At 44.1% G+C, this 13685-nt stretch overlaps 1 protein-coding gene across 2 annotated transcripts in view; it reads left to right on the top strand.

Moving 5' to 3' along the window:
- Positions 1–13685, top strand: part of tanc2a (tetratricopeptide repeat, ankyrin repeat and coiled-coil containing 2a) — a 42448-nt gene that overhangs the window by 13511 nt on the left and 15252 nt on the right. The window contains exons 3-7 of one of the 2 annotated variants that reach the window (XM_068578659.1): positions 166–270; positions 8757–8896; positions 10204–10372; positions 10474–10785; positions 13468–13593. In XM_068578659.1, the coding sequence (XP_068434760.1) occupies positions 166–270; positions 8757–8896; positions 10204–10372; positions 10474–10785; positions 13468–13593 (852 nt within the window). Of the gene's footprint in view, positions 1–165; positions 271–4626; positions 5366–8756; positions 8897–10203; positions 10373–10473; positions 10786–13467; positions 13594–13685 lie in introns of those variants that run through there. The other variant, XM_068578658.1, reaches the window with a different exon arrangement.

The following is a 13685-nucleotide window of genomic DNA, read 5'->3' on the forward strand; positions in this document are numbered from 1 at the left end:
TCCGGTCTCTTCTTGTTCTTACAAGTGAAGGACTGTTTATGCCAGAACGTGCCAAGAAACTGTAAATTAGTCTGGGTGACCCCAAACTTTTGAACGGTAGTGTATATATACGGCGGCCTCTTTCAACCTCTAAATCATGTTTGATTCCCCTCTCCCTTTCAACAGGCGGCAGTGGAATAGAGTCGGAGGGGTCAGAGGTCGGGATGATGGAAGGGTTCAGCCGCTCGCTCCCCTCGTCTCCGCTCCTCAACCTTCGCCTCAAAAGAGCCGGTAGGACCGTCTTATCTTATCTAAACGCATTCAGCGTTCCAACACGGGGACACACGTTCACGTGAGCAGAACCAACATGGCGGCGTCTCAGTGTCTCACACGGACGTGTGAAGATAACTGGATGCGGCGCGAGAGGCGGAGTCCTGTTTAAGTTGCTCGATGGGGCATGAGGCCAAAAAAAGTGGAATTACCTTGATGTCAAGCGGCTTGTGGAGCGAGCGCATCGGCTTTACCTTTTAAAGTCGCCTCCCAACTGCTCGCCTCGGGCTCAGTCACACGGACAAATGCAAATTTTACAGCATTTCGGACCTGATGGTTTAAAACAAGGGCTGTTTAAGTGTCTTTTTCTCAAAGTGGGTCTCTGGGGAAAGTCTTTCTGGTTTGAGCATGTGGTTCTATATGACTGATTGGTTTCGGTTGTTTTACATGACAGATTTCCTGTATTTTCTTTGTTCTTCTCATTGGTTTGAAGTGGGTGGGATCAGTTAGGGGGAAAAAAGGTGTCACACATTTCTCTGCACCAATCAGGATACAAGCTGTGGTCACACTAAACACAAAGCACTGTCTTCTTTCGCCTTGCATTATTCGCGCGAGTCTGACTTTGGGAATATTTATTTATATGTTTGTTTTATTGGTTTCACCCACGCTAGAACCCTGAGCTCCCCCTGCTAGCTGTATTCACTGTATTAGCATAGCACACGGCGACTGATTTACAACAGCTGCATGAACCCAAAATAAACAGATGTGATTTAATTGCAGTTTAGGAATAAATCGGATGCCAAAATACATCCATAATGATGCTGCTTTGTAAAAACGTCTGACTTCAAGGTCCGCAGGACGACAAGCCAACATCTGTTAAAATGTTTGTTTTCTGAATGGAGGTCTTTGCTAAGCTATGCTAACATTTTAGCTTCTTCATCAAAACTCAACATAACGTCTTCTAGGCATAAATATGGCATCGGGTTATTGTTTCTACAATTTACACAGTCTGTGGTTTATGCTCGTGCATTTATACTCTGTGAGTTTTGTACAACATTTTACTAATAGAAGTACTTGTTGTTAACTTAACAGAGAAAACCACAACCACGGGGAGAACAGTTTGTTTTTGTCTCCCACTCTGACACACACACACACACACCCACACACACACACACACACCCACACACACACACACACACACACACACACACACACACACAGCTGTGACCCGTTACACTGTGTCTGGCAGCAGAGGGGGGGAGACCTTTGACCCTGCATTTGATCGTCCCTCTGTGCCTGAGTGAGAGAGTAAACACAGAAGTGTAACCCAAGCCCCTACCAACCTCTCTTCTTCTTTTTCTTCTTCTTCTTCCTCTTCCTCCTCTTCTTCTTCTTCTTCTTCTTCTTCTTCTTCTTCCTCCTCCTCACGGTTGATCTGACACTTCTCCTAAACATGACCATGTGGAGTCCCTCTCCGACCCTCTCTCTGTTTCAAAACACTGACGATATGAGGCAACTTAGTCTGTACACCATGCCCACACACTCACTCACACACACACACACACACACACACACACACACACACACACACACACACACACACACACACACACACACACACACACACACACCTACTCTGATGTCAGTTCATTTCTCTTCACCCCTTCACCTCTCCTCTGTTTTTGAACTCCAGCTCCATCTTGCCTTCCTCCTTCCTGTCATTTCTGCTCTTGAAAGGCAAAATGCCAAAACTGGACATTTGATTGAATCTGAATCAGTTTTAATGTCCATGTATATTTTCACATCCATGGAATTTGACTCCGGTTTCTGCGCTTCGTGCTTGTTTACAATAAGCAAAGATAAATATATTTTTTTTAAAGAAAACAGAAAAAACAGTGGCCCAGAAAGTGCAACTAGTGGAGGTGTCAGGTTTTTCTTCAGTTGTTCGTCATAGTGACAGCCAGTGGGAAGAAGCTGTTCCTGTGTCTGGTGGTTTTAGCGTACAGTGCTCTGTAGCGCCTCCCAGAGGGGAGGAGTTGAACAGCTTGTGTTCAGGGTGTGAGGGGTCTGCAGTGATCTTTCCAGCCCGCTTCCTGACTCTGGAGGTGAACAAGTCCAGGATGGAGGACAGGCTGGAGCCAATAGTTCTCTCTGCAGACCTGATGATCCGTTGCAGTCTGGCTCTGTCCTGTTTGGTGGCCGATCCAAACCACACGGTGATGGAGGAGCAGAGGACAGACTGGATGATGGCGGAGTAGAAGAGGATGAGCAGCTCCTGAGGCAGGTTGTATTTCCTGAGCTGGCGCAGGAAGTACAGCCTCTGCTGGGCCTTCTTGCAGATGGTGTTGATGTTGGAGGCCCACTTCAGGTCCCGGGAGATTGTGGATCCCAGAAACCTGAAGGACTCCACCGCAGAAACAGTGCTGTTGTGTATGGTGAGCGGGGGAGGTGTTGGGGGGGGGGGGGCTCCTCCTGAAGTCCACAGTCATCTGACCTGATTCTGCTTATTGATATTTTATATGATAAATGCCTATTATGGAGCTTCATTAGCATTCATTGAAGTCTTGTTTCTGGCCACTTGGTGAAGTCCAGTATTCACTCTCTTTTAGCTTCGTTTTTTTGGTCTCCTCTTTTTGGTCTCCACTAACTCCTCAGATACCTTTTGGGCTCTCTTTAAGCTGTTAAATGCTCCACAATGTTAGCCCCGAGCTGTTTATTATATTGTTTTGTTGAATACTTCATTCTGATTGGTTGGCTATTTCATTACCGAAGACCGCTGCTATGATAACAGATTGTTGCTGTGGACCAGGTGGCAACCTCGTTTTTTTACGCGTGAGGCCAATGCAGACGTGTATTATAAATGTCATTGTCTCTACTGACCATCAGAGGGCGACTCCTCCAGTTGTCTAATTGTCTGGAAGTCTATGAGAAAATGACTCTACTTCTCTCTCTATTTATTCCCTCAGTAAACATGAGTTTACGCCTCAATCTCTAGTTTCAAGTCTTTTCATCCATTTAGAGTCAAACGGACAATAAAGCAGGGTATGCTTTAGCGCGGGTTATCCTTTGATTGACAGGTCGCTATCACAGCGTTGTCCGGTCTGGGGGCTGAACCCTTTTCAGTTGTGTTTTCAGTACATGGAAGTCAATTGTAACGCTTTATTCAACGTTCGGTTGTACCTGGCACCAACCCTCTCTCTTCCCTTCTGGTTGCAAAAAACAAGATGGCGAAGGCCAAACCAAGATGGCGAACACCAAACCAAGATGGCAAAGATTCAAAACCGAGATGGCGAAGGCCAAACACCAAGATGGCGAAGGCCAAAAACCAAGATGGCAAAAGCCAAATGCCAAGATGTCAAACTTTCAAAACCAAAATGGCAACGGTTCGAAACCAAAAAGGCGTCAACCCAAATTGTCGAACCCAAGGCTTCTGACCAGCAATCTGCAAACCGATGGGTGACGTCACAATGACAACCACCTCTTCTCTCATGACGCAGTTCATCAGCCTGAAAACTTTGAACCTTTGTATTTTTTGAGCAACAGCACCTCCCCTGTCCCTGCTCTCTGCTTTTTTTTTTTGGACAGAATTGTTGCTTATTTCTTTTTAATGAATAGCAGGATGACTTTAAATCTTACTTCAACTCTTTTTCGACTGTTCACCCTGATCCCATCTGTCTACCTTTTCTCTTGTCATTGGGAAAAAAAGGTTTTCCGTTGCTTGAAAACAACTTATTTTTGGGAGAGATTTCTATCCAGCAACATGGTGGTTAATTCAATCTGACTCTTTGTTCCGTACTTTCTTCAACATTTTTCACATTTTCTGGGCTAAAGTGGATTACACCCTTCCATCGTCACTGTGATTTGTGGTCAGACGCTCCTCTGTTCTTGGGGAAGGAGTTAAATTGCAGCATTTCTTTGGTCTGCCGAGTCTTCCTCCGAGGTTTTTCTCTCCGGCTGTTTTTCCTCCGTTAGAAGAAAGAAAAAAAGTCTGAACTGTCTTCCCCAAACTCTCCTCGTGCTCCTCGGCATGTAACGGATTACTCTCCCTGCGCAGCTCCTCCTGCAGTCTTTCCCTTTCTCTCCTGTGTGTGTGTGTGTGTGTGTTTTTGTGTGTGTGTGTGTGTGTGTGTGTGTGTGTGGGGTTTCTTTTGGGTTGGAGGAGGGGAGCTTTTGATTTGCCGTGCAGTCAGACGAGGGAGGTCGTCTTTCAGACCAGATATGGAGGCTGAAAGAAAGACTCTTCACAACACTTGGAAACTTTACTTACTGTACTCCTGACCAAAGAGGATATGAGCGAGGGAGATCTACTCTTTCCACCTCATTCTAAAGAAGTTGGCTGCCCTTTTTGCACGGTTTTGAGGAGCCTCTACCTGTGACTGATTTGCATGGATTGCATTTTTCAGCTACAAAGGACAAATAACCGGAGGATTACATCGTCAGGATCTGCTGTGTTCCAGCTGAAAAGCTCCCTGGATTGTGGTTTCACCTCTGAGAGTAACATACCTTCACTGAACATAAGAGGAGTTTGGCTTTTACCACAGCATTCATATGTTTGACTATCCTGCTTTACTAACGGCAGTCATTTGGCAGAACTAGTGTTTTTTTCTCTTTCTTCTCCTGAAGAGTCTGTTCCTCCTCTTATCTCGTCAGTCATCCTTCATCTTTCCCTCCTTTGTGTGCTCTGGCGAAGGAGGAGCTCAGGGCCAAAAAAGAAGATAGTGACTTGTTTGTTGGGGGGTCAAAAACAAGCCCTTTTGATTTGTTGACTCCGTCCCCTCCATGGATCCACTCTGAACCAATCACAACCCCCACCGCCAGCCAGCGATGGACTGCACGGCGGCTATTCTGAAAGCGTGCGCCCGCTCCAGGACCAAGTGGTGTCGGCACGAGCGGTCCTCCGTCCGTCGACCGGGGAGGCCGGCGGACGGCTGCGGCTGCGGCTGCGGCGGCGACGCCGCGGCGTCGAGGGTCGTCAGCCGTACCTCGTCCCTCCTGCGGCGCTTGCTGTTTTACGCCTGTTGTTGTCTGTTCCACGAGGACGTCCCTGACCGATGTCGGGAACGGTACAATCGCCCCGGGTATGCTCAGAGAGGAGGAGGAGGAAGTGAGGAAGAAGGTGAGAGTGAAGGACTCTCTCTTGATGTTCCAGTTTCAGGCAAACTGATTTTTATGAGTGTCAGTATTTGGGGTTGTATATTTCAATGTGTGTTGTCAGTCTGGACAGTGAGAATTGGTCTGTGTTTTATTATCGCTCCTTGCCCAATGTAATGTTTCCTTTTTACAAAATCGTAGACATTTCAAAATAAATAAATGGACATGTCAAAATTTGATGAAACCTCCTGAAATTTCCCAAAAAGGTTTTCACGTTAGCTGGATGGATTATGATAACACCTTTATTAAATGCATGCTAACGTAGAAAGCATCAGCAACACACTAACATAAATTACTATGATGCACAAAAGCTTGTCTTCGTTTCCGGACATAATAAAACATCGGGAATACTCGCTGACATGAAAGAACAATAAAACTTAAACAATAGAACATTACTCTTTTGCGTCATAAAAGTTGCCTTAATATTGCGTTTGACAATTTATTGGACATATGGCTATAGAGGGTTCATCCATTGGTCTCTTTAAATAGCTGAAACATGTTCCAGAGAGAGACTATCTGCACCACAATATGCAACCAAGGACCAAAATGCTAACACAATGCCTGTTGCTAGCTACTGCATCTCATCTCAGCCAACAAAGTATTATTTTAGCATGAATGATGAATTTAGGAAAGCTATATGTATATGTGAGTTACAGTAGTTAGCGTTGGCATTTGCAAACATAATATTGCATAGCTTTATGATGTATGTATTCCACGACAACACAAGTCACCGATTTCAAAATGCTCCTTCAGAATTGCCGGCAGTCGCTGTGGTTTCTGAACGATGTTGTTTACTGTTTCCTGACATTTGGCTCTCTGAGCTAGCAATGGTTCTGACTAGCAAAATAGTTAGCTGTCAATAATGAGTGCTGTCTTGCGGTTGGTCAGTGGCGTGCACGTCAAAGTTTAGTTGTTTGACGTTCTGTTCCACCGACCCCGCGAGCTGGATGTTAAGCGAGCAGACTACCACCAAAGTCCATCAGCTTTAACACAGATTCTACCTGTTCACAGTACGACTTGTGTGGCCTCCATTGCCACTGAGGAATTTCCTAGTGTCGGGTTGCTTGATGGAAAAGACTTTGCCTGTCTTGCCTCCATGGTATTGGCGACAGTTGCCCTTGTCTTAGATGCCGCAAAAATCTTTAATATCTGGAGGGAGGTACAAGAAATAAGACATAATGTTTGATATTCTTGTCTTTACGTGCATTGAAAGAAAGACTTTTGTTTTTAAGATAAGACAGAAACAATACTAAACTAAAGTGAAGAGAGAAATGTACTCAAAGAAAACACAGTGGCGTACTGTATGTTTCTGAGTGTAGCAAAAATGAGTACCAGAATAAAGTTTGTCAAGGTTAAAAGACAAACTGAGCGTCTTTGTTGCCGTGGATATCTAAATGTATTCTTGAACTTTAAGCTTCAAAGCCACCAGAAAGTGAGACAACAACAAATATTTGTGCATCCTCATGAAATACATGGTGCTGAAAGCTTGGTAACTTAAGCCTAGTTTATGGTTCTGCGTCAAGTCGACGCCGTACCTACGCCGTCGACCTGACGCAGAACCATAAACTAGGCTTTAGTGATTACTTAACGGGCGGGATGAGTAAGATTGGTCGGTTGGGGTCAACCAACCCGAGATTCACCCTCGTTTTGGACCAAGCCTTGTCCACTTAGCGGTTTGCCTCCCTATTGTCCCGTTTCTTCTGCGCTGTATCAGCTAGTAATGTGCAGACCTACCTGATCCGCTATGAGAGCCAATGAGCACTTCCCAACCCACAAAACCATGCTTTCGTTTGTTATCGTGTTAATAATAACCTACTCTTTGTCACTTTCTGACGCACCTGCCAAAGCCTTTGATATTACGTGAGCGTTATAGCCAGTCGGCTTTAGCGGGTGAGTCAAGCTAGCTAGCTGGCTTAAGCTAGCCGGTCTGGCTACACTCACCTTTTCTCCGTGCTCTCCAAAGTCATCAGCGTTTCTGCTCAATGTGAAAGCTTGATGAACAAATTGAAGAGCAACCACATCTGCATTTAAAAAAAAATTCAAAACCAATTATGTACGTGACAAACAACACATTTCTTCGTCACATATCTTTGTCCCTGCCGGGGCTTCATCCCATCCATCAACGTGTTGTACAGCCATGTCTGAAAACCAAAGTGTTTATAGCTGTTCATAAAGGCCAAACTAAAAGGCATAGAGAAAGAAGTGACGTGATGATCAGATAAAGGAAGATGAAGGAAGGAGGAAGATAGGACAGCGATCAGAAACTACAGTAGTTAAAGAGACAAATGTTAAAGTCTCCGTATCTGATCTTTCCATTTTATTTTTCTTCTTCTAAAAATGACTCGCACACCCTGTTATTGGCTAACCACACACACACATGCATGTGTGCACACACACAGTGTTCTTCCCAGTGTGTTTTGTGTTTGGTTGGTTTTATTTTCAGTGTGTGTGTCTGTTCCTACAGTCAGCAATTTATAGCTATAATTACAGGCAGAGAAAGAGACAGAGTTTGAGCTTTCATGCTGTGGCTTACAGTCGTGTGTGTGTGTGTGTGTGTGTGTGTGTGTGTGTGTGTGTGTGTGTGTGTGTCTATTCTTGGCAAATATGTCATAATCGTGAATATGTTAATATGGAGATCAATTACTGTTCCCCACAAAATCTTCCCTGTGGGATTTGCGTTCATGCTTTTTATGTGTGTTGTATGTGTTTATTTTTTTTACAGTTCGCTCTATTTTCATTACCATTTATCTGTTTGGATAAGCTGCTTAGCTCCAATATCATAGTGCGAGGAGGCGGGGCAACAGAGTACATATACATAAACCCTTTTTGGGTCGTTCCAGTGGTAAAGTCTGTGTTTCAGTCGGTGTGTTTCCACCACTGCAAATTCAATTTGTGTGGCTTCATTTCTATTTGTACTTGGCAGCAAGGCCTTTTGAGGCCGTAATGTAATGCATTGGCAAAGCTGATATTAAAGGCTGCTCAAGAGTTAAATGGCAAGATTGATGCTACTCTCGATGTCTGTGTGATAGATATGATGCCATAGCTGGGTAGCGTAGCTTAGCATAAAGACTGGAAACAAAGTTGATGAGTCGAATACTCTGGAGGTGGCCACAGGTCCGGAGGCGCGAGCTACTTTTACCCCGGACCTTTCCAAGTCTAGAGCCGGCCACTTTCTACCACCACAGAGATAATGTGGCTGCTATATGCACCACGTGAAAGGAACAAAACAATCATTGAATCTTCATATTATAATGCCATGTCTGAAACCAAATATTCTGATTCGGGCATGGCCCTAGTGTGATTGTGTTCAGAGAAATTAAACCCCCACGAAAACCTTTTTTCTTTCCGCTTTCCAGGTGAAGAGCAGGAATTAGGACCCCCACCTTCAGTAGACGAGGCGGCTGACGCTCTGATGACCAGACTGGGCTTCCTGCTGGGGGAAAAGATCATCAGTGAAGAGCCGGGTTCCTCTTACCACGCCCAGGATGACGGACAGGTAATCAACCTGTATGCGGATGCATACTTACACACATTTAGGTGGTTTCTAAATGGTTCCAGCAGCAAGATAGACACTGAGATACACATGCATGCACACACACCCTGGGAAACATAATCTCCTGGCAGATAATAAAACACCACGGTGAGTAGCAATCAGCCTGTATTTGTCGATCTGTTTAACAGTTAGTTTTTAGCAGCATCTGGGATGTTGCAGGTTTGAATGTACTCTTTCATATGGATCATATTGTTTATCCTGCTGACATGTTATGTCCAGTTAGTTTCTGTATTCTCAGCCGTTTATTCTTAACATTAACATCCATGTGCATCCAGTTATGGACATAGTTAAGTTATCAGTTATACATTTGTTTATCTCTGTGTGAGAAAATGGACCTGTGATTGTTTGAAATTGTCCATTAGTCTCATGGGTAATGCGTGAGAGTTGGAAACCTCGTCAGCAACTGCAACCAGATTTAGATTCGATATGTTGCACAAACAACGTCACTGGTTAAGCATAGCGTAGCATTGGCCAGTTAGCTACTCAATGTTTACCCACGCTGCTTTTGCCTGTCAATGTTTGTAAAGGTGAATAAGGACCGATGTTGTTCCTAAATTTCAATGTTTCCGTTGGCTTGTGCAGATAGTGACAGTGTGGGCTTTGTGGTCGCTCTGACAGAGTAGCATCAGGGGGCGGGGCTTAGCCAAGGCTGCTGCTATAGATACATAGTGTACAGACATAGGAACGAAACTCTTGATAACATAGCAAAAAATATACCAGAATTACTAAATTGCCCCGCTTGGGATCAATAAAATGTATCTTGTCTTAGCAAAAGTGCTCCAGCCCTTTGTTAACTGACCAGCTGGCCAACTTGTGAGCTGAGATTGTCACACATCATCGTGGTGAGGAACTAGTGTTATCAGTTTCAACTAGTTCCTGTTGGCTGAGGGGACAGACTCTCTTTGTCTTTTTAAGTTACATTGAGTAGTTCAATGTACTGAAGCAAATTTAATATCCCTAACTTAAAACTCACCTTTTGCCACATCATTTTAACAAGAAATGTTTGATGGATTAAGCAATCCTGTCTTTTTCAACTATTGTCATTAGAAATAACTCTTAATAACATCCATATCCAAATTAAAGTCAGTAGAAATAGCAATAATTATTCTGCTAAACTGATGTGATCTGTATATTAGATGTATAAGATACTATATACTAATAATACTCCCTGAATATATTGTTTGCACATTTCTAAGCAACTTTAACTTCATCAAATGTTCCTTTGATAACATCGCATCTTTCCCCCACAGAGGATCTCTCCTTCCTCCAGTCTGGCCAGCAGCAGCACCTCCCCTTGCTCCACGCTGCAGCCTCCTGCTGGAGGGGAGGGCAACAACAACGACAAGCACGCCTCCTCTAACCACGCCTCCGTCACCTCCCCCACCTCCACGCTGGAGAGCAGAGACAGCGGCATCATAGGTGACATGCCGTAGATACAGCTGCTTTAAAAAGAAACCTTTTCACTGCAATGTAATTCACTTCTTCTTTCCGTTCTCCCTCTCTCTCTCTCTCTCTTTCAGCCACGTTGACCAGCTACTCCGCTGAGTCGGCAGCAGAGCGGGACGACAGCGTCAAGTATCCCGTCGGCGGCAGCAGTCTGAATCTTTGGCAGCAAGGGGGCCGGCCTGTGGTGGCCTCCAACTCCTCTTCCTGTATGGTAGCAGGAGGAAGCGGGAATGACAGCTTCCTGTACAGGGTGGAGGACAACATGGCCGCCTCCACTTACAGCCTCAACAAACTCCACCCTGACTGGGGCCCTGGCTCCGCCCGCTCGTCAGGCTCCACCCACTCCATCCCTCTCTACCTCATGCCCCGCCCTAATTCAGTTGCTGGTAAGATGACAAATGGATGATGCATAGAAATAGAATATAAGAGAAGAGAAAAAGGGACATTCCCATTTAAATCAACGTAGCTGGTTTTGTCAGTGTGGGGACCATTATTACGTGTAATGTCGCTGTTGTGACCGTTGTAGATAACTTCCATGTCATCTAAATCGACCTGCTGCAAGTCATGACTCACTCATGTGAAATGTTGTGTGCAGTAGTGCTGTTACAAAGCATAGGAAGCGAAGGAAAGCTAATTTCTACTGCCAAATGAGTGACAACTAGCCAACTTGCTAACTAGCTCGTTAATTAGCTCGCTAACCAGGGGACAGCTGGTTAGCATACTTTATTTACTGTTTCACTGGTGACAGAAAATTCTGTCATTCTGGAGATAATGATGATCAGCTGTACAAGTATGTTGATGTGTGTTCCCACCACAGCAACGAACAACAATCGCCATTTTCTTCTGTGCTTGTAGTATGAGCACGGAAAACTGCTTGGTGTGTGTGTGTGTGTGTGTGTGTGTGTGTGTGTGTGTGTGTGTGTGTGTGTGTGTGTGTGTGTGTGTGTGTGTGTGTGTGTGTGTGTGTGTGTGTGTGTGTGTGTGTGTGTGTGTGTGTGTGTGACTCAAGTGGTTTCCAGTCTTGCAGTGCGCTCCCACACACACTCTTTCCTGTTAGGAAGGAAATACATCACTCTTTCTCAACCATAGTGAATTCACTAGTGATAGTGAGCGAACAAGCGATCTCTCTGGGTTTAAGCAGAGCTCCTAACAAATAGAGGCACACACAGTCATATTTTTATGGCATATTCAAAGAGCTGACAGCTGTTTTCACGGCTGCAGTTGATCATAACTTGAGGTAACTTATGAAATTGTTTTAGGCTTAATGAGACAATAGTTGCAAATGAAAAGTTGTCTCACGCCGACTTTTTTATTTGATAGAAATATCTGCTCAAGTTTTGAAAGCTTAATTAATCAATATTTTATTTTGGCAAAGGAGTTTAATTATGCTTGAACTCGTCCCACAATTGAAGGAGGTGAGCTCGGAGGCCAAATATTCATCTACAACTTGGTAACTCTGCATCAGGCCACATTTGCTAAGCCCCGCCCACTTCTGAGTGATCCAATCAGAACTGAAATGTCTCGTCACTAAACTACATATTACGTTACACTGTGACAATATTAGCTTATCGCAAATAAGCTGGTTTCAGCATACGTATCGATCGCTCTGTAACGAGAAGTTGCCGTCGGTTGGATCTATAAATCAACTGTTTGCTTAAAGGACGACTTCAACGTTTTAAAAATACACTTATTTCATATTGTCGTCAAGATGTGGTTAGCCTAGCTTAGCATTGGAGTAGTATGGAAGCAATGTCCACATTTTTTTAATTGTGTGATAACACCTCTTATAATAATTGATGAGTTGTTTGTATGTTGTAACGTGTAGAAACAACACGACCAGGCAGAAAAACACAGCTCGTGCCTCCGTAACGTGTTCAAAACTCATCCTTCCTTCTCTCGTTTTCCTCTCTCTGTCTCATAAAAACTAAAAAGGAAGGAAATGTCATGTATGACGTTTCTCAAAACACACACGCACGCACACACACACACGCACAGGATACGAGGCACAGCCTGCGCCGACGCTCTCTTTGGCTGTAGCGGATTGTAACTGGATTGAGTGGATCAAACTTTGGGTCGGTGTCTGTCTGTGTTTGTCGGGAGTCGAGACAACGCTAAGTGAACAATATTTACACATGTGTTGTTAGAATTTAAGTCCGCTTCATAGTGGCTGTCGTAAAACAAATCACGACACAGCATTTCTCGGGACAATGTCCCACAAATACTGCCCGTTCTTCCCTTCACTGGCGATAGATAAGGAAAGGAATACAATGTTTCTTGAACTTTAACGGACCTGTTATTGTGTCAAAACCCTGCCTGTGGTTGTATTTAGATATAAACTTGTTCCATGTCTTCATGCAGTGGTTCCTACAGGTTGTGGGTTTATTTATTGTCCAGTAGTTGACCACTGCACACTGTGAAGCAATAAGATCAGCAAATATCAAGTTAACCTTGGAAAGCCAGGAACTAGTCCCGCCCCTTAAACACATCACTTGTCGTTATGACTTTTGGACAGAACCGAGCGAGCTGTTTCCCTCTGTTTCTAGTCCTTGTGCTAAGCTAAGCTAACCATTTGACATTTTGCCGTACAAACATGAAAGTGGTTTCATCTAACTCACCAAATTGCTGTCAATATATTTCTTGAAATGACAACTATTACTTTAAGACCAGAGTTGGATCATGTATATATCTATTGATATAATATTGAATGATTTACTTTCAGTAGTTTTTTAAACCATCAAATATTTATATCAATATCTTTAAATCCAGTCCCGATCACTGTGTGTGTGTGTGTGTGTGTGCGTGTGCGTGTGCGTGTGCGTGTGTGTGTGTGTGTGTCCAAGGCTAATCTCAAATACTACCGGACCTATTAACCTAATGTTTTCTTGTGCTTATTCATGGCTGTGGACTGCTGGACTAAACTGCTTATAAGTTGTAATAACGTTCTCCTCTTACATATCAGATGTATTTTGGACATTTTATCAAAGAACAAGATATGATTTTAAAATGAAAGAGATCTAAAACTTTGTTGATGCAGAAAACCAACTCTGTCCATCATTCTCTCACTCCAGCTCCCAGCTCCGCCCACCTTGAAGATCTCTCCTACCTGGATGAGCAGCAGAGACACATCCCTTCAAGGACGTCCCTCAGGATGCCCAGGCAGAACTCTGGGAGTCGTAGTCAACAGGACCACAGAGGTAAACGCACACAAACAAACGCATAAACACAACAAAGCCATGCTGTTCTACAAGCAGTATTACAATACTCGTCCTCGCCTCTTCTTCTGCAG

This window comes from Clinocottus analis, unplaced genomic scaffold (genome assembly GCF_023055335.1).
Source record: "Clinocottus analis isolate CAN_PGR_092001 unplaced genomic scaffold, fCliAna1.0.p SCAF_16, whole genome shotgun sequence".
Taxonomy (NCBI): Eukaryota; Metazoa; Chordata; class Actinopteri; order Perciformes; family Cottidae; genus Clinocottus; species Clinocottus analis.